Below are 26,946 nucleotides of genomic sequence, written 5' to 3'. Positions count from 1 at the left end.
GATTAGGGGTCTTTGCTCCTACATTACTCTGCTCTCAGATTAGGTGGCAAAAACCTGGTGACAGATTCCCTTTAAGAACAAACGGATCCGGCATGATTCATTTCAACTCTTCTTTTTCATGACATCTGCTGTTGAGAACAAAGCGGGATACCACCAAAACCATCGATGGTGAACATCTTTTAATGACATTCATCTAATGTGTTTGATCACCTAAATTATTTGACTTTTAGCTAAATGTAAAAATACATCATATATTGCCGCTAGGTTTATTTTCTTTATGCGTTTTCATCTGTGGCCAATAAGTACTGTATTTTATGGACTATAACATGCACTTATTTCCTCCAAAATATTGAAGGAAAGTGGGGGGTGCGTCTTATGTGTGTATGTATGTATATATATGTGTATATATATATATATATATATATATATATATATATATATATAATATGTATGTATACACATACGCTGTGGGGGGAGCGGCAGAGGAGCAGGAGTCAGGAGCTGCCTGCTGCAGCCTACACTGTGCCCGCTACTAAAGAAAATTAATATTCACTGCTCCCCACGCCCATGGGTGGGCGTTGGGATCAGTGAATATTCATTTTCCTTAATAGCGTTCATACTGTACCTGCAGCACGGCTCCTGGTAAGTATGGCACCCTTCATCCCTCTTCCTGGTATGTATGGCACCCTTCATCCCTCTTCCTGGTATGTATGGCACCCCCCACCCCTCTTCCTGGTATGTATGGCACCCCTCACCCCTCATCCTGTGTATGTATATGTGTAGATAGATAGATATAGACTTGGTTGAAGCCTCTACTTATGATCACTGATATGACATTACCTGTAAAAATGTAGTCTGTTATGATATCTTAACCACGAAAACTTTTTCACCTATGAGTAGTAATTCCACCCCAATTAATATCTTCGCGTCTATTAATTTTGTAATGAATACTGTGAGAAACGCATAAAAGTGACTGTGTCCAAGAGCTCATCCATTTCCCTCGTTCTCCGTCTCACAAGCCTGGAAAGCAGGAACACTTAGCCTTGCCCCTTAGCTACAAATTCCTGAACAAGTTACTAGTAATTTAGATTTCTATGTACTTGACATATAACATTAAAAAGGAGTCTATTGCCAGAAGCCAGGTACTGCTGTTGCTAACATTTTGACTTTTTGCTCTCTAGGGTGAATTCTCCATGTAATAAGTACGCTGCTCAATTCCTGTTAAATGCATTTAGTAGAGGAAACATTGAGTCAGTTTGTTAATTGGTTAATGTAGCAGTAATTCTCATGTGTGCCCTTTACTAGGTTTGGCTTCCTGCTGTGAAAGCGAAGGGGCTGGAGATCTCGGGCACGTTTTCACATAGGCAGGGCCACATTTACATGGACATGAATTTCACGAACAAGGCCCTGCAACATATGACTGACTTTGCCATCCAGTTTAACAAGAATAGGTAAGATGAGATTTCTACACAGTGAAACGTGGCAAGATTTGTGTAGTGTTTTTTTATATGAAGAGGTTCCAGGTAAAAAAGAAAAAAAAAACTTAAATGTGCTCATGTTAGTAAATGATGTAACTTACTTTAATATACTTCACTTCTGAAAGGTGCTTGGACATTCAAATGCAAGCCCCAGACCTAGCTGATCCTCTTCCAGTTTTCATCTGACCACAGTAAAGGGGGCTGGCTGAATGCTAATCTCCATAGCTAAGCTCCCTTATTTGTCTACACATCTGCTATAACAGAGAAGGGTAGTGGCTTAGCTATTGAAATGAGTAGTCAGTTGGCCTCCTCCACTCACACGATAACACAGGAAACTCGGCACTTTGTTGAGCACAGGACAAAGCTGTTTGGAGGGCTTAACATGCTAATTTAACGGCGTTGTCCCATAGACCACCTATTTACAGAATAAACAATAAATGTATTATTGCGGGGGGCTCTGACCACAGGATACCCCACCTAGTGACAGTCATAGAAAATATTAGCAGCTTTAGCCCCACCCGAGAGGGACATTCTCTCCCCTGCATCCTCCCCTCTCTCAGTTGCAGTACAAGACAAGAACTGACACTCTTAGATGCAAGATTGTACAATAGACTAGTACAAGTAAGACTGTGATGTGTAGATTGGAGACAAAGAAGTGACAATCCTAATTAAAATACATGAAGTCCTTTTGATGCCATGATGACTGAAAGAAGATGCCTTTTGTGAGAGAGATTGAGATTCAGAATGGACAGGTAATTAGACAAAAGGTATTTTCAGACAACAATAGGGACATGTCTTTATGCATAGACACAGAAGTGGAAGAAACCTAGAAACCTTTTGTCTGCAGGAAATGCATTGTCCTTTCAAGAGAAATATTTTACATTTACACTAGACACCTTTGTCCCTATTAGAGAAGTATTGCACCTGCAACAGGCACATGTCTCAAAGAAAATATGGAATATTGACATTTGTATAAATCAGATATTGATGAGACATACATTTTCAGTGCCGGGGCTATTAGGTGAAGAAGATGCATTATTTTTCATAACTGTAACCACTGCCTATACGCCCCAAATCCATATGGGCCAAATAACTGCCAACAGCCATGCCATGTTTGGTCTCTAAGTCCAGATAAAATCATGATGGAAAATATGGCGACAATCTCGAACTTCTGCCATCATCTGGTGAGGAGTTAAAGCGTAAATTGGGGTTTCATAAAATCCTGAAGGGCTGAGGACAGCTCACAACCCTGCCCATGTGAGGTCATCATGAAGGGTGTGTGGGCGGGACTCGGGAGCTGATAAAAGATAAAGCCGAATTATGATCTTGGTTCCAGTAGAGAGTTACACACCTCTTGTATGCATGAAGCCTGTTCTCTAAACATCCCCAAGCAAAGCGCTCTCCTTCGGCTAAGTTGACTCATGTCTGCGAGCGGTGTAGTAAGTTTCCTTTGTTAATCCCTTTTATTTTCTGTAACTGTATATGCTGTATTGTTTTGTTGCCTTTGTAAAATCTCTTGTATATTTTTTATAAACACTGCCCCCTTTTGTATTAATAATTCTGTTTTGTTCTGTAACCTCGTCTCGAAGTCATACGCTACCATCAGGCGTCTAATCGGCCTGTATAAACGATTGGTGCTGGCAGTGAGTAGTCTGAGGTTATCTTGGCGTTAGCAGGGACCGTACGGGGGTATATACACATATTCCATGTGTTGGAATCTGGAGGTGTATATACCATGCTCTCAGTTAGTTTTCTCATAACTGGCCTGTTAGTGCAAGCAGCCTGCAGCCTCCTTCGTTAATTGTCGGTCAATCGTGTAATTGTCCTGACGATAGGGGGCAGCAGAGAGCTGTTTGCTCCAGAGATCACAGCGGGTGGTTCTTCGTGACCTTCCCTGCCTGTGATAAATCCTGACAGTGACCACTACTCTTCTGTCTATAATTCCTATAAACGCTAAATGGTGCAGTGCTCACATATTCTCACTGATGCCCATAACTATCGATAATGCCTATACCGAGTTAACCAATCAGTGGTCACTTAATTTACTTAGAGGCCTTGGGGCTTCCCTGTTATGATGATCAGTAAGGTTATCAGCAGCTGAAACCCCAGTGATCACCTATTTATTATCTACAGTGCCTACAAGTAGTATTCAACCCCCTGCAGATTTAGCTGGGTTGATAAGATGCAAATAAGTTAGAGCCTTCAAACTGCAAACGAGAGTAGGTTTTATGAACAGAAGCATAAATCTTACAAACCAAAAAGTTATGTTGCTCAGTTGAATTTTATTAAATTTTAAACATAAAAGTGTGGGTCAATTATTATACAACCCCTATGTTTAATATTTTGTGGAATAACCCTTGTTTGCAATTACAGCTAATAATCGTCTTTTATAAGACCTGATCAGGCCGGCACAGGTCTATGGAGTTATCTTGGCCCACTCCTCCATGCAGATCTTCTCCAAGTTATCTAGGTTCTTTGGGTGTCTCATGTGGACTTTATTCTTGAGCTCCTTCCACAAGTTTTCAATTGGGTTAAGGTCAGGAGACTGACTAGGCCACTCCAACACCTTGACGTTTTCCCTCTTGAACCAGGCCTTGGTTTTCTTGACTGTGTGCTTTGGGTCGTTGTCTTGTTGGAAGATGAAATTACGACCCATCTTAAGATCCTTGATGGAGGAGCGGAGGTTCTTGGCCAAAATCTCCAGGTAGGCCGTGCTATCCATCTTCCCATGGATGCGGACCAGATGGCCAGGCCCCTTGGCTGAGAAACAGCCCCACAGCATGATGCTGCCACCACCATGCTTGACTGTAGGGATGGTATTCTTGGGGTCGTATGCAGTGCCATCCAGTCTCCAAACGTCACGTGTGTGGTTGGCACCAAAGATCTCGATCTTGGTCTCATCAGACCATAGAACCTTGAACCAGTCTGTCTCAGAGTCCTCCAAGTGATCATGAGCAAACTGTAGACGAGCCTTGACCTGACGCTTTGAAAGTAAAGGTACCATACAGGCTCGTCTGGAACGGAGACCATTACGGTGGAGTACGTTACTTATGGTATTGACTGAAACCAATGTCCCCACTGCCATGAGATCTTCCCGGAGCTCCTTCCTTGTTGTCCTTGGGTTAGCCTTGACTCTTCGGACAAGCCTGGCCTCGGCACGGGAGGACACTTTCAAAGGCTGTCCAGGCCGTGGAAGGCTATCAGTAGTTCCATAAGCCTTCCACTTACGAATGATGCTCCCAACAGTGGAGACAGGTAGGCCCAACTCCTTGGAAAGGGTTTTGTACCCCTTGCCAGCCTTGTGACCCTCCACGATCTTGTCTCTGATGGCCTTGGAATGCTCCTTTTGTCTTTCCCATGTTGACCATGTCTGAGTGCTGTTCACAAGTTTGGGGAGGGTCTTAAATAGTCAGAAAAGGCTGGCAAAAGAGATCTTTAATCCACACATGTGAAGCTCATTATTCTTGGTGCCTGAACTACTTCTTAATACTTTAGGGGGACCAAACAGAATTCTTGTGGTTTGAGGGGTTGAATAATAAATGACACTCTGAATTAACTTTTAACGTTTTTTTAAAAAAAAAAAAAAAAAAAAAAAAATTTGCTGCAGTGCATTTCCCACTTCCAGGCTGATCTACAGTACAAATGTCACAATGCCAAGTTAATTCCGCATGTGTCAACCAGCTAAATCTGCAGGGGGTTGAATACTACTTGTAGGCACTGTATCCTGTGACTCAATCAGTGACCTTGTTCTCATGGCAGTGTTTGTACTTCTTTAATTTCTTTCTCAACATTTCTCTCTGTTAATTTTTGACCACATCAAAGTTCATTTTTAACTTGAGTGACCAAGCCAAATTTTTCAAATCTAACATATCACTTTACGTGTCAATAACGCAAATATTTCAACATATCCCAGTAATTCTGAAACTTTTTTACATGACGTTTTTTTCACTAATTTTGTTAGTGGTGAATTTTGGTCCATACTTTCATATATAAATATAAAACATATCAGAGATTTGATAAAGTTCTTCAAAAAACAAAGTGTACGGGTATGTGCACACGATGCAGAAATGCTCAGGATTTTTTCCTGAGCGTTTCTGCATCTCTCTGGCAGGAAAAAACGCATGCGGATTGTACATGCGCTTTCCTGCCAGAGACATGCGGAAATGAAGCGGTCTTCACTTTCATTTCCGCATGCGGGTTGACAAGCGCTTCCCAAGTGATTTTAGCATCACTTGGAAAGTGCTTGTCAACTTCACACTATATAAATCCATGCAACCGGCATGGATTTATATAGTGTGTGAATGTCAAAAAATAAAAAATAAATCTATACTTTACCCTCTGATGGCCCCCGGTGTCCTGCTTCATCGGTCCCGGCTGCCGGCAGTGAAGACTTTAGGACCTTCCGACGTCAGCGTCACGTGACCCGTCACATGACTGACGTCAGCGAAGGTCCTTCTTCATTCAACCGCGAAGTGCCCGGGAAGCCGGCAGGACGCAGCGCGGGCCGTCAGAAGGTGAGAATATATATGTTTTTTATTTTATTCTTTTTTTTTTAATGGTACCTGGGTCTGGATGAGAGTCCTCTCATCCACACACGGGTACCATCCGCACATTAGACCGCATGAAAAGCGCATCAACATATACAGTGATGCGGATTCCATGCGGTCTAATGCAAGTCAATGGCGGCAAAAGAGCAGCGTTTCCGCAAAATTAATTGACATGCTGCGGATTTTTGACCGCAGCGTTTACGCTGCGGAAAAATCCGCATCATGGGCACAGCACATGCGGATTTCCATTGGGGAACATTGCTTCCCTTCTACCATGCGTTTTTCATGCGTTTCCGCGGCGTTTACGCAACTGCAAAAACGCCGCGGAAACGCATGAAAAACGCATCGTGTGAACTCAGCCTACCTTTTAAACTTTGAATGTTTATACCCTTAAACCGGATAGTTATGCTAAAAAAGTTAATAACATTCACTATGTCTACTTTACATCACTATCATTTTTCCAGTGTCAGGATGTTAGTGATTAAAAGTTTAGCAGCAATTATTCATTTTTTTTCAAGGAACTTTACGAAGTTTCAGTTTTAAAGTGACTTTAATGCATCTATATATTGGACATCCCCCAAAATTGATAGGATAGGCAGAAATCCATCCGATTAGCTTCATTCTAAAAGTGGGTGCTGCCAGAGTTGTTTGGATGCCGATCGTTTACTGCCATTTTTTTGAAGTCTAATCTGATAATTTTTGGTGTATATTTCTCCATACATGGCAAATAATTTATTTTTATGTGTAAAATTCAGGTCACTGAATAAACTCTAGAACTATATTTCTGTTGCCATCCACAGCCAGATACTAGTAAATGATTTTCATCTTTTTATTGCAGCTTTGGAGTAATTCCTAGTGCCCCATTGGCTATCCATACACCCCTCATGCCAAACCAAAGCATTGACATTTCCCTCCCTTTAAATACTCTGGGGCCGGTCATGAAAATGGAGCCACTTAACAACCTCCAGGTAAATAATTACATAGTTTTTGCTATTGATACATATATTGCTCTGGCGTATCGTGGAGCTGGGATGTGATTTCAGTGCTACTTCTGGCTTTTGTTTTACTATAGAAATAAGGAACCAGCTAACAGCAGACGTTGTGGGCATAGACAACAATAAGAAAATGTTGTGTGTGTCCAAAGATGGGACTCATACCCATTAAAGCATATTTACTGTTCGAAAAAGCATCTCCGCTGGGAATGCTGGATCATGTATTCCCAGTGAGCCATCTGCTCGCCCTATTCTTTCCTAGCAATGCATCTACAAAAATCAATTAGTTTGTACCACCCAAGCCAGACATGTCATTACTGACTGCCATCTCCTATATGACTGTTCTGCTCCCTTTTCCCTCGTGACGACATTCAAGATTGGTGGCACAAATGCAGGTGGCAATGTGCCCTAGTTACATATCCCAATCTGTGACCGTATTAATTTTCTTGTGATCAAATTTCTGGAATGTATCTTTCAATACTTAGCAGTCTGTGTCATTTATCTTATTACTGTCCTGCTATGTGATTGCTTTGGCTGGATTTTACTTTGATATACCAACTGATCTTTTTCAGCCATATGGATCACACTTAAGTAAACCTTTTAGTATCCTGTTTTTTGACCCTCTTGACAGATCAGTTTGGGAAGAAGCTGTATGGTTCTGTCTAGGAAAACACTGTCAGGTTTCCTGTTAATATGGATAGAAATAGACATCTGCATTCATGTATTTACACAATTTGGTGCTATTAAATTATTTTATACATTGTAATAACGCACAGCAGGAGATTTACTAGTTTGGCAGGACGTCGCTTCCCCCAGACTAGTCTGAGCTTAGAACCTGTAATCATGCCCGTCAGGTTTGAATGACCTCCTTCCCATCTTATTCCAGTACCTCTGCAGATCTTCCACACTTGCACTACGTCCTCTCCATTTGTCCCTTCCTGGCCATGCTCAGTGAAGCCTGGTGTTTGCTCCTGGCTTCATCAGTTCACTGCACCTGCCCAGGAAGCTAAAGCTGTAGTGATCCTTACTAAGGGATTGTCAAAAAGGACATTGTGTGCGTGTGCAAGACGAGCAGTTGTGCTGGAATTAGTTGAGCTGCAGGGAAGGACATTGGCCGTGCCCAGGCAGTATGATTATAGGGACTGAGTGAGGCAGGACTAGTCTAGGGAAAGTGATGCCCCACTGGATGCATGTTCCAGCGACATCTGCATTATACTATTCATTTATGGCAAATCCCAAGCATTGACACAAATGGGCAAGATTGAGGAATACCCTTTTAACTTTGATCTTGCCCAAGAAGCATTGATTACTTGTTACAATAACTGTTTCCGGTGCTAAGTTTGGGCTATAGCCTATGTTTCTCCTTGGCGAGACTGACATGTCATGCCTGACATGCCGAGGTGAGGAGACTTTTAAGCAGCAATGCTCCTCTGGGAAATATGCAAATTATCTCTTCAGAGAGGAAGAGGACTAAAACTCTAGTGCCACCTATAGGAAGAAGCAATCCTAAAAGTAAATATTTAAATGTATTAAATGGGAGCTCTGTACTGTTTAGTAGCATCTCTTCCCCCAGGCTGCACGAAACATTAATTTCAATATGGAGCAGAGTTGGAGACTTGCTGCATTTTTTTACTTTCTGCCCTGTCCGAGACAGAGTCCATAGCGGGAACCTATTGGCTAATATTTTCCGTATTGCATGGTTCTCTACAGAATGACTGTAATGGGGGACTATGTGCTAACTGGGAATCTCTATGTGCAGTAGCAGGTTTATAGAAATGGTGATCTTGCTGTAGCGTCACTGTACCGTGGCAGGCAAGGATAAAAACTTTCTGTGCCTATAACATATAGCTACTTTTCTTCATCACTGTGCTGCACTGTGTTCTGCGAAGTTTGCTTACGAAAAATTTTATTTTGTCTAAGTAAAGTGGCAGAATTCCAGCCATTGATATTAGAGATGAGTGAATCACTTTGAAGGACCTTGGTCCAGCGACCAGGTCAGAATTGCATGGCTGCTGGATGGGAGATTTACCTGGCGGGATCCCTGACTCCTCGTTTGATTAGCCATCCAGGTGCGATATCTTTGCAGTGTGACGCATGCATGACATTGCGCCAGCATGGCTGTTCAAAAGAGGAGCCACTGATGCCAGTAGGTAGGACAGGAAGGTCCGCATGGCTCTCTGACCTGGCCGCAGACTACTGACCTGGCCGTTGGACTAGAGACCTGTGAATTTATTTGCTTATGTCTAATTAATATGATCACATCACTGAAGTCAACTGAATAAACATAGTAACTAATCAAGATATTCATCCAGTTTCATATCTCCTGGGAAAAACGCCCAGTCAATTGGTTGTATTCTTGTAGATTTTGCTTTGGCAGCCTGGCAATGACATGGGGACATTCAGAGCACTGAGACACGTTCATTAATGTGACAGCAGTGCAGATAGTGAGACAACAGTATGTCCCCCTCCATCCACAGAGCGCTTAGCTGTAGGACATGTCCTTCCACCAGGACGCCACACATTGGTTTTGCATACCCGAATATCAATAATTGTATGAGCTTCCAATTCCTTGTGACATAATGTAACCCTTTGTGAAAGTTTGTCAGCCCTGTGTCCGAGAAAAGTAATTCAGTAATGAAGGTCTTCAGGAGGGTTTACAAAGTTATTATATTGTATTATTTTTTACCAAATAACTAAAATACATTATACCATATCCCTTTTCATAAATAATTCTTGACTAATTGCTCTAAAGTTAGGCTTACATCTGCATTTCAGGTTCTGTTAGGCTCCATATTTTTTTCTTTCTGTAAGATGTCGACCACCATAAGATACCCCAAACAACCCATTATAGTTAAGGGATTCATTTGGCACTCATGTGATGGATCCGGCGCTGCCATCCTTTTCATTTTTCGTTCCTATCACGGAACAGAAAAAAACGGAAATGTGAACGCAGCTGCAAATCTAGCCTAATCCACTCCCATCAGTAATAACCTGAAAGGGCCTTCATTTATTTATAGACCAACGTATAAGTACAGATGTCACTTCTGTTCACGAGCTTAAAAGAATGATTTAGAAACAGCCAAGTGGAGCTGAAGGGTTAATGGGTGTTATGAACCCGTCAGATCAGCTGTGGGATCTCGGATGCCAGGGTCACAACGCTAGTTGTAAATTTAGCACGTTAATTCTTGGTTCTCGCTCTTGTGTGTGATAGGTGGCTGTGAAAAACAACATTGATGTGTTCTACTTCAGCTGTCTCATCCCGCTACACGTACTCTTTGTGGAAGATGGCAAAATGGGTAAGAGAACATTTCTGCGTGCAAGGCACTCTACTGGGGAACCCTTCATCCATCAGGAGGCTGGGCCACATGTCATTACAATGAATACAATTATTTAACATTTTCTATCTTGTTCCCTTGTTCATTCCGGATGAATGAGTACTGCGCACATGAGCATTGACTGCGCTGATAATATAATCTGTTACTGACAACCGTCCTGCTGACTACTCATCCGGCACAGAGCAATTTGTGGATCAGACTAGCACTACACACTGATCTAATATTGGAGGACTTTTACAAGCGTGTTCCTATTGCTTTGTTTTTTTTTGCCCTTGAGCTTCATGGAGGCTTCTAGTTATGTAACATTCACGTTTGTGTTGCTCAATACCATTGATTATGCTTATAGCGATCACATTGTTTGGACAGTAATCCACTGTCCTGCTTTCATCCTTTAGAGAGGCAAGTCTTCCTGGCCACATGGAAAGACATTCCTAATGAGAATGAACTGCAGTTCCAAATCAAAGAATGCCACCTGAATGCAGGTTAGTTGGGGTAATCTGTTTTGTATTTTACATGCAGATATGCTATTCAGGAATTCGGAGTTCTGCTGGGGTCTGGCGCCTATTGTAGCAGATCTGAGGGTCCAAATAAATGGACGGACACATCCAAGTTATGTTCGCCACTTTTATCAGTTTGAGACTAATTATTCGCATAATACTTCAATGTACTGGTGCTGCTGCAAAAGAAAAAAAGGAAATTACTGATCAGTGCGTCAACCTGTAGTAATAAACGTAATATGAGCTAAAAAGTCATAGATTACTTTATCGAACCTATCTGCATTGTTGCCAGGAAATACTTGGTAGTACTTATTATACACGCTGGTGTCATGGTTCATGTTTCCAATGCCCTTGGTGGGTGTAATTGCCTGATATATTGCAATAGGTCAGTATATCAGTGGTCGTAGCCTTGGATACCTAAGGTCCCTGCAATGCCCTACATGAGGAAAGAGACATAGCTAATCAGAAAAACTATACTACATTTCTAATTGGAGGTATTTGTTAATATCATTATTATTACACCTACTACATAATGAGATAGGATCGTGAGTGATGGCTTTAATCACGCTCTGACACTGACTGACAGCTGGGTCTTTACTGATGCACTGCTGAGCGGCTGTCAGTCAGTACCGGGGGTGCGGTTACAGCCGTTGCTCACTATGTACTGAGCAGTGATGAAAGCTGCCCCAGCCTCACCTCCATGACTGAAAGTCAAAGGTTGTTGGGAAGAATGAAGTTCTTTTCCTCCCAATAGATGGACTTTCATTGTAGCGGCTGACCCACCTTTTGGAATACTATCAACCTACAGATTAACACCATATCTGCAAGTTAATAGCGTTTTGGGATGTGACAGGTTTACCTTGGTTATGACAGATTGTGTCATTAATGGAGTATTTCACACATTGAAAGTTATCACCTATCCTTAGTATAGGTGATAACTTTCTGATCTATAGTGTCTGACCACTGAGATCCCAACCAATCCCAAGAACGGGGCTCTGAAATGCCACATCGTAATGGAGCGGTACCCATGCATATGCACCACCACTCCATTCATTCTCTATGGAACTGCCAGAGAGAGCAGGGTAGTCCGGACCCCACTGTAAGTGATCACCTTCCAAAGGTGGGTGATCACTTTAAAGTGTTATTCACAACATTTAAAAGAATGTAGGGATTTCATTTATAGGGAGACATTGTGGGTAACTGAGAAAATCCATCTCATCACAATTCACATATTTCTCGATCCTGTAACCAGTCTCTGGCTTGGTATGCGTTTACATCAGAAAAAATAACTTGTCCAATACAAGAAAGAAAAGCCAATTCAATCTTTTTTCAAGCCCGATTCCAATAAAAATGTAGTCCAGGGATAAGTTGTAGAAAATCAATATAGCCGTGTGCGTGTTTCGGGCGCTACGTGTGCTTTTAGTTCTAACATGACTAGCTCTGACTAAGAGCACGTGTAAATGCGTAAGCTGCTGTATTGATTTCCTACAACTTATCCCTGGACTACATTTTTATTGGAATCGGGCTTGAAAAAAGATTGAATTGGCTTTTCGTCCTTGCTCTTAACAAGTTCCTTTTTCAGAAACCTTGCCATGTCTGTTTTAGTAAATTGTAGTTCCCATGATGTAACAATTCTAGTCATTGAGCCGTTCCTCTGTTATTCTTTCCAGAAATGGATAAATAAATTGACAACAGGGTGTTAGCATTAAACTGGTCATAGAGGTGTGTCCCTGCACAATCTGACACTGTCAGAACTGCGTGGACAGCATTGGCGTGCAGGCACACACCCACAACTGGGAGCACCCATTTCATATAATGCAAGGCACAATGAAGAGTTCAAAGAAATCTGATACGAAATTGTTCTTTCATGGGGAGTACAAATATTTACTTAGACTTATCAGGTAAGCTAACAGATTATTTTTAAATGAAACTATATCCTTACATCCTTTTTTTTTTTTTTTTTAATATTAGGTCAAATATGCACAACTTCTGTCTTTTTTTTTTTTTTTTTTTTTTTTTTGCTCGAATAGTAATTCGATTGGGATAGTTCTCCATATTCCCTGGACTGTTAGAATTCCTTCCAGTAGTACCAAGTTTTGTAGAAAGTATCCTGTCTATTATAAAGAGAAGCTACTGGATCCACCGTTAACCTTTGTAATCCAGAGAGACCAACCTGGCAGATTCGCCCTTTTTTCCATTGTAAAGGGATGCAGCCATTACTAGGAATCTTAAAGAAGCACTCCAATCAAAATGTTATCCTCTTAATATATTGCAGTCTTTATATTCTATAGCACTGTGTACTTACAATTGCTCACTTTTCCTTTCTAGCCACTTAATTCTTCTCTTTTCCATTAGGTCTATGACATCACGTGATTAAAAACTGACTAGCTGATTCCTTCTAAGCTCTATGTAGAAACAGGAGGTCCATTTTCCCTGTATGACTCATCAGTCACTGCAAAAGTCCCTGGCAGAGGGGTGGGTGGGAGGGGAAGAGCAGCTGGGTCAGGAGTTGAAGAGGGGATGTTCACTGTGTGTAGTAAAATACATATCGATCGCCATCCTCTGCCGTTTCCAGTGCCGCTCCTGTCCTCTTCTTCATCACATGACCGGAGTTACACCGAGATATAGTAACTGTTAACAGTTGTTTCTGGTTAGTCAGAGCAGCAGTAAAAAGATGGTGAAGAGGGTCCGGAGCGGCATCGGAGAGAGTAGAAGACTGAGACCAATAATTATTCTACTACACACGGGGAACATTCCTGATACCTATTCGGTGGTGAAATAATAAAAACAAATAATGGAGTGGTACTTTCATGACTTGGTTGTTCGTATTACATTTTTTCTACAATATTGGTTAATTTTATATCCTAATAGTATTTACTGCCGGGTTCGTTTCCCTATTTTCGTGTGTTTTTCAGTGTGACTTTTTTACTGCTCCTATTGCTAAATCAGCTTTTTTCTTAGTTGCTGGATTCATATCCTGTTCTTGTATTTCCTTGTTTCCCACCATATTTTGTGTCCTGCATCTTCACATCATCTCCCCTGCAACATGATGAAGAATAGAGCGAAAGCCTCGTAGCTGCTTCCAGTTCAGCGGCTCCACTCAGAGAGAGTGCGCGATGCCAACTAAAAATAGCCCAGGTCATGTGACAATCTGCTGGCATTATATCTGTGAAGCGTTATTAACCCATGGACTCCTAGGGAATTCTCTGCAGTATTGCGAGAGGCCGCAGGATTCTTCAGCACAGAACAAAGGCTCGCACAGCAGTGCAGTGTTTGCGCTGCTGGGGGACTGCACACAATGACTTGCTCTTTACAGGATCAATTTCTGTGACTGCAAAGCTATGAATGAAATGTTCTGTCGGCCTGCAGCAGGGGCATGCCATGTCCTGGTAACAACTCCGCTCTTTGGCCATTCGACACTTGATGATTTTTTATTAAACCTGTAGGTTATAAAATACCCAAATAAAGCCAACCTGGGCCGGCCGTTGAGTGCAGATTGCTTTCAGCTATCATTATATCTTTACTCATAAGAAAGTAATGAATCCTCTCCAAAAAATAGGGTTAAAGCGGTTTTAGGAATAAGCCATGTGTTCAAAAATATAAGCTCCGCTCTTTTATTGTACAGATGGCTACTACGGGGCAATTAGACCTGCTTTGGGTTTTTGACTAAGCTTCCCTATGAACACTTTTTGCTGTGTATCTGCATGGAGGATGGTGTTAAATATTCATTTATACATGGGTTTCTTTGCCTTCCTGAACCACGCTGACGTTCACATGGCATCACAAGCGTTTGATTATTTAGTCGGCTGCATCTTCTATCATGGAAATGCTGCGTCCTATCCACGTCTGTTTAGCTGTGTTATAAGTGGGTCATCATTCAGGAAACATTACGGAGTGCAAGATTACAAGCCTGAAAGTCGAGAGAAAAAAATGCCAATGTAAAGTGAAATTTTGTACAAGAACTTGAAATTGTTAGTACATATTTTTAACAAAATGTGCACATAAAGAGAGAGATATTTAGTTTATATCTACAGTATAATAAGGAAAATTAAAGGGAATCTGTGATCTGATTTGGGCTGCCTAAACCACAAGCAACATGAATCAGAGACTGACTGCTCTGATCAGCCATTTATTTTCTATTTGAAACCCCTTTAACACTAAAAAAAAAAGAGAGAGTATAAATAGATTAGTTTCCTATTTTCCACAACACTTTTGACATCTGTTTAGAGGACAGTTTAAAGACCTTCTACATAGGTCAGGGATGACCGTTCTCATTACAGGAGCAGTGAAACAGTAGATAATAGTAAGACTAAACTACTGCTTATAGAGGGGATAGAGCACCCTTTCCCCTCTGGAGACCATTCTCAATGAGCCAACCCTTGTATCTCATAATGGCCATTATCTTGAAAGGATACCATGTAATACTACAGCCACTGCATGTTAATGTATAGCTGTCCTCAACTTACCTGAACAGTAAAATCCGATTAGCAGGCATTTTCAAAACTGGACAGCCATCATCATGGTGAGAAAACCCCATTAAATGGAATCTGTCACAAGGTTTTTGCTACCACATCAGAGAGCAGCATAATATAGGGACAAAGATCCTGATTCCAGTGATGTAGGACTCACTTGGCTACTTACAGCAATTTTGATGAAATCACTGTTTTACCTACTGCAGATCTAGAAGTTCTCTAAATGCTGAGCTCTGTATAACTCTGCCCACACCACTGATTGGCAGCTTTCTGTGTACACTGTGCATAGGCAGAAAACTGCCAATAATTGGTTGTGGGCATGGTTATACAGAGCTCATGAATATGGAGGGACTACATGGCACCAGGTATACTATCTAGTGATAATCTCCTGCTAATGAAACAGTGATTTTATCAAAACGACACTAAGCAGCACATCGCTGAATTCAGGGTCTCTGTCTCTATATTTTGATGCTCTTAGATTAGGTGGCAAAAACTTGGTGATAGATTCCCTACAAGGGAGATACAGTGGCATGGCTGTGTGAAGGACTTAGCAGGCAGGTTATTTTTACTTTTTCACACGTATGCGTATCGGCATAACAGTGTATAGAGCCGCTGCTTGCATCCAGGTTCAGAGACTAAATTAGAACAGATTATGTCCTTGTACACAATCCTGATTTATACAATTGTTGTTATTTTGAGCTCTGCTAGACTAGTGGAAGATGTTTAGTATAGAACGTTCTTCATTGCTTCGTCGCTCAGTGATTGCATGCATTTGTGTTCTGAAGCGCTGATGATCATTGTAGTACAATCTTGTTATGCTTCCACGTTTTTGGTAACTGCTTATTGTGTTTTTTATCGTGCTCTAAAGAAGAATCATTTTGACATTTGCTTCAATTCGGAATGGCATCGTTCACCATACTCCTTTGTGTAGTACATGTGCGCTGATCAGACCTTTTTCTACTATATAGCAATGAGACAAACTGACTTTTCCTTCCCTTTTAGACACAGTTTCCAGCAAACTACAGAATAACAATGTTTACACTATTGCAAAGAGGAATGTGGAAGGGCAGGACATGTTGTACCAGTCCCTGAAACTTACCAATGGTATCTGGATACTGGCGGAGCTGCGGATCCAGCCTGGCAACCCTAATTACACAGTAAGTGCAGAATACATTTGGTAGAACACTAAAGTATTGATAATACTGTATACAAGGTTACCTCTGCTGCACACTTATAGTCTGAGCATCCCCACTGCATTATTTGCTTTTTGTAGCCTCCCATGGTTAGCAGTGTTTGAAGGATGACAAATTATCCTTATGTTAGTAAGCCTTCGTATCACTTTGTAATAACGCTTCACAATAAATAGGTGGTACCTTCGATCATCCCAGTCCCATTCTACACAGTAAAGCTGATAAGTGAGCTGCAGAATACAGAGTCAGTAAACCGGGCCTTTAAAGGTGTTATCCAGCACTGCTCACATCTGCATCAGGAGGTGAGTAACACTGATGTCTACACATACCTGCCGAGGCACGTGCACGATTAGCAGGTAGTGATGAGTGAGCGTGCTCGCTACTTGAGTGAGCACAGGGTGCTAGATTACGCATCATGTATCGTGGGTGCTCGAGCACCATGCTTGAGTTCCCGCATGTTTTGTGGCTATTAGCCAATAAACATGCGAGATTGTCCACCATACACAGTAATGTTGTAGCCGTTTTGGCTACTGCATTACCATATACGGCAGGCAATCCCCGGGGACTCGAGAATGGCGCTCATCACTATTAGTAGGTAATCGTGTAGCTATCCTGTTTGTTAGAATGACAGGTGCATGATGCCTGCTGATCGTGCATTTGGCCCAGTAAGTGTGTGCAGATGTGCAGTCACCAGTAGTGTTGAGCATTCCGATACCGCGAATATCGGCCGATACCCGATATTTCAGTATCGGAATTCCGATACTTAATTCCGATACTTTTACAATATCGAATACCGGAATCGGAAGTTCCCATAATGCCTGCGCTCTGCAGTGTCTCTGAAGGATGACAAGCTGGATGGCAGCGCTCAGCTGCGATCCAGCCTGTCATTAGAATGGCATCCCAGCGTGGGAGAATTCTCCTGATCGTTTAAAAGCCGGCGGGCGGTAAAAAGCTGCCGGCTTTTAAACAATCACACAGCCCCATACTGCTTCCCCGCAGCCTCCCACCCTGATCCTCCGCTCCCCTCGCCACCTCCCATCCCGATCGTAAGTTAGGACCGGGCGGGGAGCGCAGCACCAAGGAGCGGGGAGCGAAGGACCCGGGCGGGGAAGCCGGCAGTGAAAAGACTTCACCGCCGGCTTTCCCGTTCTGTGCTGCGCTTTCCCGCCGGTTATTTCAAATGAACAGCTGAGGTATCAGGTGATGCTGATCAGCTGTTCATTTGAAGTAGCCGCGGTGCCCTCAGAGGGTTCACGTGAGTTCATGCTTGACTGCATTGCATGAACTCACATGAACTTTCCCACGGCCGCACAGGTCAGCCTCACCTCCCAGACGATCAGCCCGTCATGATTGGTGTGTGTGGGTGTCTGTGCGAGTGTGTGCGGGGTGTCTGTGCGCGGTGTCTGTGCGATGTCTGCGAGTGTGTGCGGTGTCTGTGCGATGTCTGCGAGTGTGTGCGATGTCTGCGAGTGTGTGCGGGTGTGTGTGTGCGTGCAGGCAGACATAGGCCGATGTGACACTACTACTCCCATCGGCCTATGTCTGTCCCCCGTCCACTCGTGCCAGCAGGATCAGCTCGATCGGAGTAGTAGTTCCCATCAGCCTGATCCTGTTATTTAAATTGCCCTACTGTTTCCCCAATAAATTTTAAATACATGTCATTGGTGGCCAGTGGTTACCTACAATAAATTAGTTCATACATTACCTGTCCCCGCCGATCGCCACCTAAAATAAAGTAAAAAATAAAAAACTACACCTATACTCACCTAGACACCTAATTCCCCGAAGCCATCGATCTCCTGTAATAAAATATAAAATAATAAACCACAACCTTATCCTTACCCCTCCGTAGTAGTCCACGAGTGTCCCACGATGATCTCCAGTTTAGCGCAGCCACATAGAATGTGACCGCTCTGAACCGCTGCCGCCACTAGAATGATGGGGCCGTAAAGCAGCCCCGTCATTGCATAAGCGGGTTCGCTGGAGTTCAGGCAGCGCTGCTTCGGTTAGCTCCTTTACGGCCCTGCTGTACCGTGAGAAATTCCCACGGTACAGCAGTGCCGTAAAGGAGGTCTCCGGAGCAGCGCTACCTGAATGCACTCCGGTGACCTCAGTCAGTGGCTCCCGCTGCCGGGAGCGGACGTGTTCCCGGCAGCGTGAGCTTACAGCAGCCATGCACAGCTGTCACCATCTCCAGATGTGACAGCTGTGCATGGGAGATCAGCGCTGGAACGTGGACAGGTAACTATTTTTTTTTAGTAAACTAAGAATTAAATAAAATTGTGTGTTTTATTTCAAATAAATTATTTTTTCTGGGTGTAGTGTGTTTTTTCTTTTTAACACTTTGTAGGTTAGTAATGGGGGTGTCTTATAGACGCCCATCATTACTAACCTGGGCTTCATGGCAGCTGGCGCTGACATGAACCCCAACCCTATTACCCCCTGCCACCGCACCAGGGCAGCGTGGAAGAGCGAGGCTAAGTGCCAGAGTTGGCGCATCCTATGGATGCGCCATTTCTGGGGCGGCTGATGACTGGTGTTTCTAGCCTGGGAGGGGGCCAATATTCATAGCACCCTTCCTGGGCTATTAATATCAGCCCCCAGCTGTCTGCCTAGCCTTTGCTAGCTATTAAATAGGGGGTACCCCACGTCATTTTTTTGGGGGGGGTCCCCCATTTTAATAGCTAGTAAAGGCTAGGTATTCAGCTGGGGGCTGATATTAGTAGTCTGGGAAGCTCTGTGGGTATTACCCACTTCCCAGGCTTCAAACATCTGCCCCAGCCGTCTGCTTAACCTCCGCTAGAGCCTAAAATTATGGGGGATACCACGCCAATTTTTTTTTAAATAAATCCTTTATTTTAACACTAAATGACATTTGAGGAGTTAATAAAGATGCAGTCTCTAAATTATAATTTATTTTTTAATTAATTTTTCCCAAAAAATTTTGACGTGGGCTTTGCCATATTTTTGTATGCCAGCCAGGTACAGCATCCAGCTTCTATGAACGCGCCATTTTCCGGGGTGGCTGCGGACTGCAATTTGCACCGCGGGGAGGGGGGGGGGGGGCAGAAAGCTTGGGCCTCCCTGAGCTGCAGATTCCAGCCCCCAGCTGCCTAGTTGTACCTGGCTGGACACACAAATAGGGAGAAGCCCCACGTATTTTTTTTTTAAATTATTTCATGAAATAATTTTTTAAAAAAAGGGCTTCCCTATATTGTTGTGTCCGGCCAGGTACAAATAGGCAGCTGGTGGTTGGGCGCAGCCCGTACCTGGCTGGACACAAATATAGTGCGAAGTCCCACGTCAATTTTTTTTTAATTATTTCAGGAAATTCATGAAATAATTTTAAAAAAATTGACGTGGGGCTTCGAACTATATTTGTGTCCAGCCAGGTACAGCAGGCAGGAACGGGCTGCCCCCAACCACCAGCTGCCTATTTGTACCTGGTTGGACACAATAATATAGGGAAGCCCTTTTTTTCTTAATTATTTCATGAATTTCATGAAATAATTTTAAAAAAAAATACGTGGGACTTCGCCCTATTTTTGTGTCCAGCCAGGTACAACTAGGCAGCTGGGGTCTGGAATCCGCAGCGTAGGGAGGCCCAAGCTTTCTGGGCCCCACCCGCTGCAAATTGCAGTCCGCAGCCACCCCGGAAAATGGCGCGTTCATAGAAGCGTCATCTTCTGGCGCTGTACCCAACTCATCCAGGGCCCTGGTGCGGTGGCTCACTGGGTAATAAAGGGGTTAGGGCCAGCTTGGCATTATCAGCTGGCCCTAAGCCCGAAATTCATGGGGTCACGCCAATATTAGACATGACCACCATGAATTTCTAGTAAAGTATTTAAAAAAAACACAACACCCAGAATAAAGTCCTTTAATTGAAATAAACACACAATTCTTTATTGTTCTAAATTAAACTATACTTACCATCACGCCCATTCCAGCTGAAGCAAACGATCTCCTGCAATAAAAGAAAAATAATAAAGCAACCTCAACCTCACCTTTCCATGGTTCCCACGACAGCTTCAGCTCTGCTACATCGAGATGACAGGCTGGACCGCAGCAGAACGCTGCCATCCAGCCTGTCATCCCGCAGACACTGAGAAGCGCAGGCTTGCTTGCGCTCCTCAGCGTCTCTCTGTGACGGCATAAAGATGAGCCGAGGTCATGTCCAATGAACTCGGCTCACCTCATGCACGTCACTGACAGCGTGGGAAAATTCTCCTGCACTCAGCGCTTCAGCGTGAGAATTTTCCCACGCTGTCAGTGACGTGAATGAGGTGAGGTCATGTCCAATGAACTCGGCTCACCTCATGCACGTCACTGACAGCGTGGGAAAATTCTCACGCTGAAGCGCTGAGTGCAGGAGAATTCTCCCACGCTGTCAGTGACGTGCATGAGGTGAGCTGAGTTCATTGGACATGAACTCGGCTCATCTGGATGCCGTCACAGAGAGACACTGAGGAGCGCAAGCATGCCTGCGCTTCTCAGTGTCTGCGGGATGACAGGCTGGATGGCAGCGTTCTGCTGCGGTCCAGCCTGTCATCTCTATGTAGCAGAACTGAAGCTGTCCTGGGAACCATGGAAAGGTAAGGATGAGGTTGCTTTATTATTTTTCTTTTATTGCAGGAGATCGTTGGCTTCAGCTGTAATGGGCGTGATGGTAAGTAGAGTTTAATTTAGAACAATAAAGAATTGTGTGTTTATTTCAATTAAAGGACTTTATTCTGGGTGTTTGTGTTTTTTTTTAACTTTGACTATGGGGTTAGTAATGGGGGTGTCTTATAGACGCCTCTCCATTACTAACCTGGGCTTGATGTCAGCTGGCATTATAAGCTGACATCAACCCCAACCCTATTACCCCACTGCCACCGCTACACGGCAGTGGGAAGAGCGAGGCTAAGTGCCAGAATTGGCGCATCCTATGGATGCGCCATTTCTGGGGCGGCTGACGGCTGGTGTTTCTAGCCTGGGAGGGGGCCAATATTCATGGCACCCTTCCTGGGCTATTAATATCAGCCCCCAGCTGTCTGCCTAGCCTTTGCTAGCTATTAAATTAGGGGGGACCCCACGTCATTTTTTTTGAGCGGTTCCCCCATTTTAATAGCTAGTAAAGGCTAGGTATTCAGCTGGGGGCTGATATTAGTAGCCTGGGAAGCTCCGTGGGTATTACCCCCTTCCCAGGCTTCAAACATCTGCCCCAGCCATCTGCTTAACCTCCGCTAGAGCCTAAAATTAAGGGGAACCCCACGCCAATTTTTTTTTAAATAAATCCTTTATTTTAACACTAAATGACAAGTACAGTAATCAACACTGTCACTGTACTTCATATATATGTGACTGACATGTTTCTATCTATCTAATCGATGTATGATTCTCTATTCCTTCTATTCTAAATTGTCGGGTACAGATGCTGAATTGCCGGCCGGCTTTTTTAAAGAGACGGTGCATAAAAACACTATTATATTTTTAAATAAATCCTTTACACTAAATGACAAGTACAGTAACCAACACTGTCACTGTACTTAGAAACATGTCAGTCACATATATAATATCTATCTAATCTATGTGTGATACTCTATTCTTTCTGTTGTAAATTGTCGGGTACCGGTGTATGCCGCTGATGAATTGCCGGCTTTTCGCGTAATACATTCTACATTATTCTTAGTTGTTTTACTTCATGTACAATTAACCTACAAGGAAAGAAAGGGTTTATTTTCATTCCGATATTTGTGTCCCATTGACTTGCATTGGTTTCCGGTATCGGAATCGGCGATATCCGATACTTTTTGGGTATCGGTCCGATCCAATCCGATACGATATTTCCTGATATCGGAAGGTATCGCTCAACACTAGTCACCAGCAATTCTCACTTCCCGATGTGGAAGAGAGGTGCGCCGGAACCCCTTTAAACTCTTCATGCAAAACAGATATACTTGTTAGCACTTTCTGGCAGTAAACGGTAAATATAATTTTGTGCCTTTATTAATGTCATGGTTCATGCGAGCCTTTTGATTCATGACATAATTAGCATTTTCTTACAGCAATAGTATTAGTATTAAAGAGCAGGAACCTTCTAGTAATAATACGATCATCATGTCCAGTGGATTTAATATTCTATGTCGTTGTCCTGCAGTCACCACCACTCGATTACAGGCACACTTTACAGGAGTATGTATTTTATGACTGATGAAGGTTGTAAAGCCGCTGAGCTCATAGTTCAGTCTCTCTAAGAACGCCAAAGGAAATGGTATGCTACCGAAGAATAGTGCCTGCAGGATAGCGGGGTGACGTTGGATTCCCAGAAGCCCTGCTGGGTCATTAGCACATCTTTGTGTTCAGGGAGCCAGTCCTTTAGTAACAGTTTATGGGGGAATTGCTAATAGCACAGTTTTGAGTTTTATATGGCTTCTAGTGAAATTGTTATTGACCAGCCTTATCATTTTGGCAGGTTTTTTTACATCTAAACTTAACTTATACTTAATTACTGACATTTTATTATATATATATTATACTTATGGTTTACAAAAGTTCTATATATTTCAATCAGTTGTATTTTTACATTTTGGTGTTGTTTTTTTATGTGACTATCATACAAAACCATCTTCAAATAATACATTTTTTACACTGATGACAAGAGCACAGATGACTTTTCTGCAGCTCATTTATCAGCTTTACTGTGTAGACTGGGACTGAGCCATTAGACTGGAGAAATAAAGAGGATTTCCACTCTATTGTAACAATTGTATTGGGGACATGATTTTGTTAACTTATTAATAGAAGTATTACAGGTTCTCCTCCTGCACTACTTAGTAAAGCCTCTCTTAAAACACATACGTGAAAAACTGGTATCTGATACCATCCATATGTCATGTGTTTTTCCACTATCCATTGCAATTATTAATATAACAAAACTGTATTTTGCTTTTTCATTTATTACCTTGTTCATAAAATAAGATGCCATTCAGATGTACACAACGGTTATATGGATGGCATACATATATAAAAACGGACAGGGGGATTACATGTGGATGATAAATTTATCCTTTTTTTTTTTTCTGAATGGAAAACTGACGATTTTATGTATGCTTGCTTGAATCCAGACGGGCTCTGTATCCCATTCTAGTTTCTAGGGTAATGGCTGAACACTTACCACTTCATGGGAACTATCCTATTGTCTACTGACCATTTATCAACCATCTTGCACCCTGGTGCATTGTCTATATGGACAACATAGAAAGAGTGTGTTGTCAACATGGTTGCTCTTGGAAAGTTTTTAAAAATTAAAATTGGTAACAACATTTAAATATAAAGACAAAACGCTTTATTATTTTTTGTACATCTCACCAGAATCCTATTCTGCACTCCCAAGCAAAAAAAAACTAAAACCGTTCTGCCTATAGACAGATGTGCCTCTTGTTTTATCGATATCTCTAGTTATGCTTTAAGACTCTTTATTGAGCAGAACAATAACATACAGAATAGCTACGTACAAGTGCACTCAAATCATATTCAACCCACAATGCAAGTTAGGTGTATTAGTAAAATGTATAAACTTGCTGCTTTTTGTTTCAACAATATTGATTTAAATAGCTTAACGCATCTAATTCATCAAGTGGTTGCTTCAAATTCAATACAAATTGGCACTTTTACTGACTACTGCAATCTTATGAATTCTTCAACCCCTTAATGACGAGTGTCTTTAGTAATTAGTAGTGTACCTTTGCCTGTCATGACCTGCTGTAAACATGAAGCATAACCAGACACCAGCTCCTAGCAGTTTTTCTTAGGAATCATAGTCTATTCCTCTTGGGAAATATCCTCTAGTTCACTAATATTCTTTGGTTTGCTTGTTGAAACCAACTTCGTCAAATCCCAACAAATGCTCTGACAGAAAATCCAGAATTTGCAGGACAGCTTTTGAAGCCAAGCCTCGGTGGACATTGAGGTATGATTGGGAGCATTGTAATGCTGTAATGTCTAATGTCGCCCAAGCTTCGCTTTCCTCACAGAAAGCATGATGTTTTCTCCTAGGATTTCCTGATACTTGATTGAATCCATCTTGCCCTTCACATGCTGGAGGTTTTCAGTGTCAGAGGAAGCAAACCAGAACATCACCAAGCCACCACCATTCTTCACTGTAGGCATGGTATTCCTTTTAGTGTATGCTTTATTTTTCGTCTTCCAGATATACTAGCCATAGAACTAAAAAGCTCCAGTTTAGTTTAATCACTCATAAGAACTCAATACCAAAACTTTGTTGGTTTATTTATATTGAGTACATTGGAGCCACCTTTTATTGTGCTTTTTGGTTAGTACCAATGTATGTCTTTGAGTTCAACATGTAGTGTGTGCCCTACTGTGCAACCTGAACCTTAGAGCCTGCTGCCACCAAATCTTGTTGCAGGTCTTTTGCAAGCAGTTGAGTTTTTTTTGACCACCTGCTTCCTCAGGAATAGTAGCAGCTGGTCATAGCTTTCTCTTTCTGCCACATCGAGATAGTGTAGCCACTGTTCCTTTAACTTTGAGCTTAAGAACTATGCTTCCAACTGTTCTTCTCTTAACTTTTTGCACCACTGCCTTGACAACCCAAGAATATTAGTGAACTGGAGGTCATTGACCACGATGAATTAGCTAAGATTCCTCAATAATGGAGCGAGATGCTCGTTATACATCATGCTTGCAGCATAATAGCCAAAGGTGGTGTACTACATTCTGAAGGGGTTGAATAATTCTGAGTTTGCAGTAGTCAGTAAAAGTGTAATTTTATGTTGAATTTGGAGAAATTACTTATGTTAGTTGTGTTGAGCTATCTAAATTGTTCTTGTTTGGTTTATTGCAAAAAGCAGAACGTTTGTAAATTTTGCTAATAAACTTAATTTCAAATGGTGATTGAATAATTTTGATTGCAACTGTATAAGTGACCTTATAGACTTCCCACCAACCCCCCCCCCCCCTTCTGGCAGGAAGATAATAATTGCATCTAATTCATGAAATTAAAGTTAGATACATGAGACCTTATCTTTTATTTTTTGCGTTTCTTGTTCCTCCTGCAGCTTTCCCTGAAGTGCCGTGCTCCAGAAGTGTGTAATTATGTGTACCAAGTGTATGACTCCATCTTGAAGACCTAAATGTGATCGTGCAACAGACAACCTCTCGTAGATGAATACTAACTATTTCTCATGTAACATGACTGTCTACCCTACTATTCTTACCGTGTACTGAGTTGTACATTCCATCACGTCAGAGCTATGGCGGCAGGGTCTCTTTGTAATGGAGCAAACAGGAAAATAAGGAGGATAGCACTTGCTAAGCATAAATAGGAATTAGTAATCTATAGAGGTGGCAGCCAATTTTGGTACCTACTGGCCACGTTTGGTTTCATAGCCTCCCCTTTTACTACATGGATAAACAGCAATATACATATAGACCAATATCTAATTTACAGCAAATGTTTTCTTCTTCAATATGATGTGCTTGACATGTTAATCCAGTGCAGTTAAATATTCCTGATTTTGCATTGTGTAGATGTTCCTTGCCATTGTTAATCATAATCACTATTGTAAATTTGGAAAACTAGTCGTTGTAAACTTAGGTTGGGAATATTGTGTATGTTTGCGCACCTAAATTCTGTATGTACTGTGAACCACAGAATAGCATCTCATATCCCCAAAATATATATGTATATGCCTGCTGTCATTTTTATCTGTCCTTACACCTAGGTTATAGTTTAACAACCTCTGATAAAATTGACCACATGAGAGTGACAACATTGGTGCCACTTGTGTTCCTATTCTTGTGATCATACCAAGTGATTAATTGCCCATCCCGAATACGTGTACATTCCGTGCCAATGTTTAGTGTGTTGCATCCTAAGGGAGCATGTCGCTAATTTATCGTAAAATCCAATTTCCTATGTTGCTTAAAAAATCTCCACAACATTAACCGTATAAATAAAATGTATTTCAGAAACCTGGTCGAGATGTCTTGTTTTGTGCTTGGTAAATGGGAATTTTTAAACCAGAATCACAATTTGTGTTTAGGTCTGTTATCTCTCCGACCTACTCTCATGAGTAAGCGAAGTGAGTGTGAATTCTATTTTTCACACCCAAAAAAGTAGTTTTCCTAGCAAATTCATTCAAGACTATGTTGCAAAAATAAGTACATTGTAATGAAAGTCTTAGCAGCAAAGCTAAAGTTTCCACTACAAAATTCTAATTAACAAGAATTCAACCACAGATAAGTCTGATATTCATTAAACAGGAATCCAGCGGATAGTTTGCTATAAAAGGGCATTAATTAACAGAGAAAACCCCTTCTTATTTCATGCTGTCTGCAATGGTACCGCACGGAAAAGAAATGTCACAAGTCCTGAAAAAGAAAATAATTTCTTTACACAAGAAAGGTGTAGGCTACAAGAAGATCAGCAAAG

General features: G+C 42.1%; 1 protein-coding gene across 2 annotated transcripts in view; it reads left to right on the top strand.

Moving 5' to 3' along the window:
• The window catches only part of AP2B1 (adaptor related protein complex 2 subunit beta 1), a 214,419-nt gene extending 187,933 nt beyond the window's left edge, over nt 1–26,486 (top strand). For both annotated transcript variants that reach the window (XM_073665457.1, XM_073665456.1), the window contains 6 exons: nt 1,306–1,451; nt 6,864–6,993; nt 10,229–10,313; nt 10,748–10,834; nt 16,324–16,478; nt 25,571–26,486. In XM_073665457.1, coding sequence (XP_073521558.1) covers nt 1,306–1,451; nt 6,864–6,993; nt 10,229–10,313; nt 10,748–10,834; nt 16,324–16,478; nt 25,571–25,645 — 678 coding nt within the window. In that variant the 3' untranslated portion in view covers nt 25,646–26,486. The remainder of the gene's footprint in view (nt 1–1,305; nt 1,452–6,863; nt 6,994–10,228; nt 10,314–10,747; nt 10,835–16,323; nt 16,479–25,570) is intronic.
• Nucleotides 26,487–26,946: the final 460 nt, after the last annotated feature.

Source organism: Phyllobates terribilis, unplaced genomic scaffold (assembly GCF_046119375.1).
Source record: "Phyllobates terribilis strain yellow unplaced genomic scaffold, ASM4611937v1 Scaffold_2__4_contigs__length_985480577, whole genome shotgun sequence".
NCBI classification, from domain to species: domain Eukaryota; kingdom Metazoa; phylum Chordata; class Amphibia; order Anura; family Dendrobatidae; genus Phyllobates; species Phyllobates terribilis.
The sequence above is the reverse complement of the archived record's forward strand: the minus strand, read 5'-3'. Positions and strand labels throughout refer to the sequence as shown.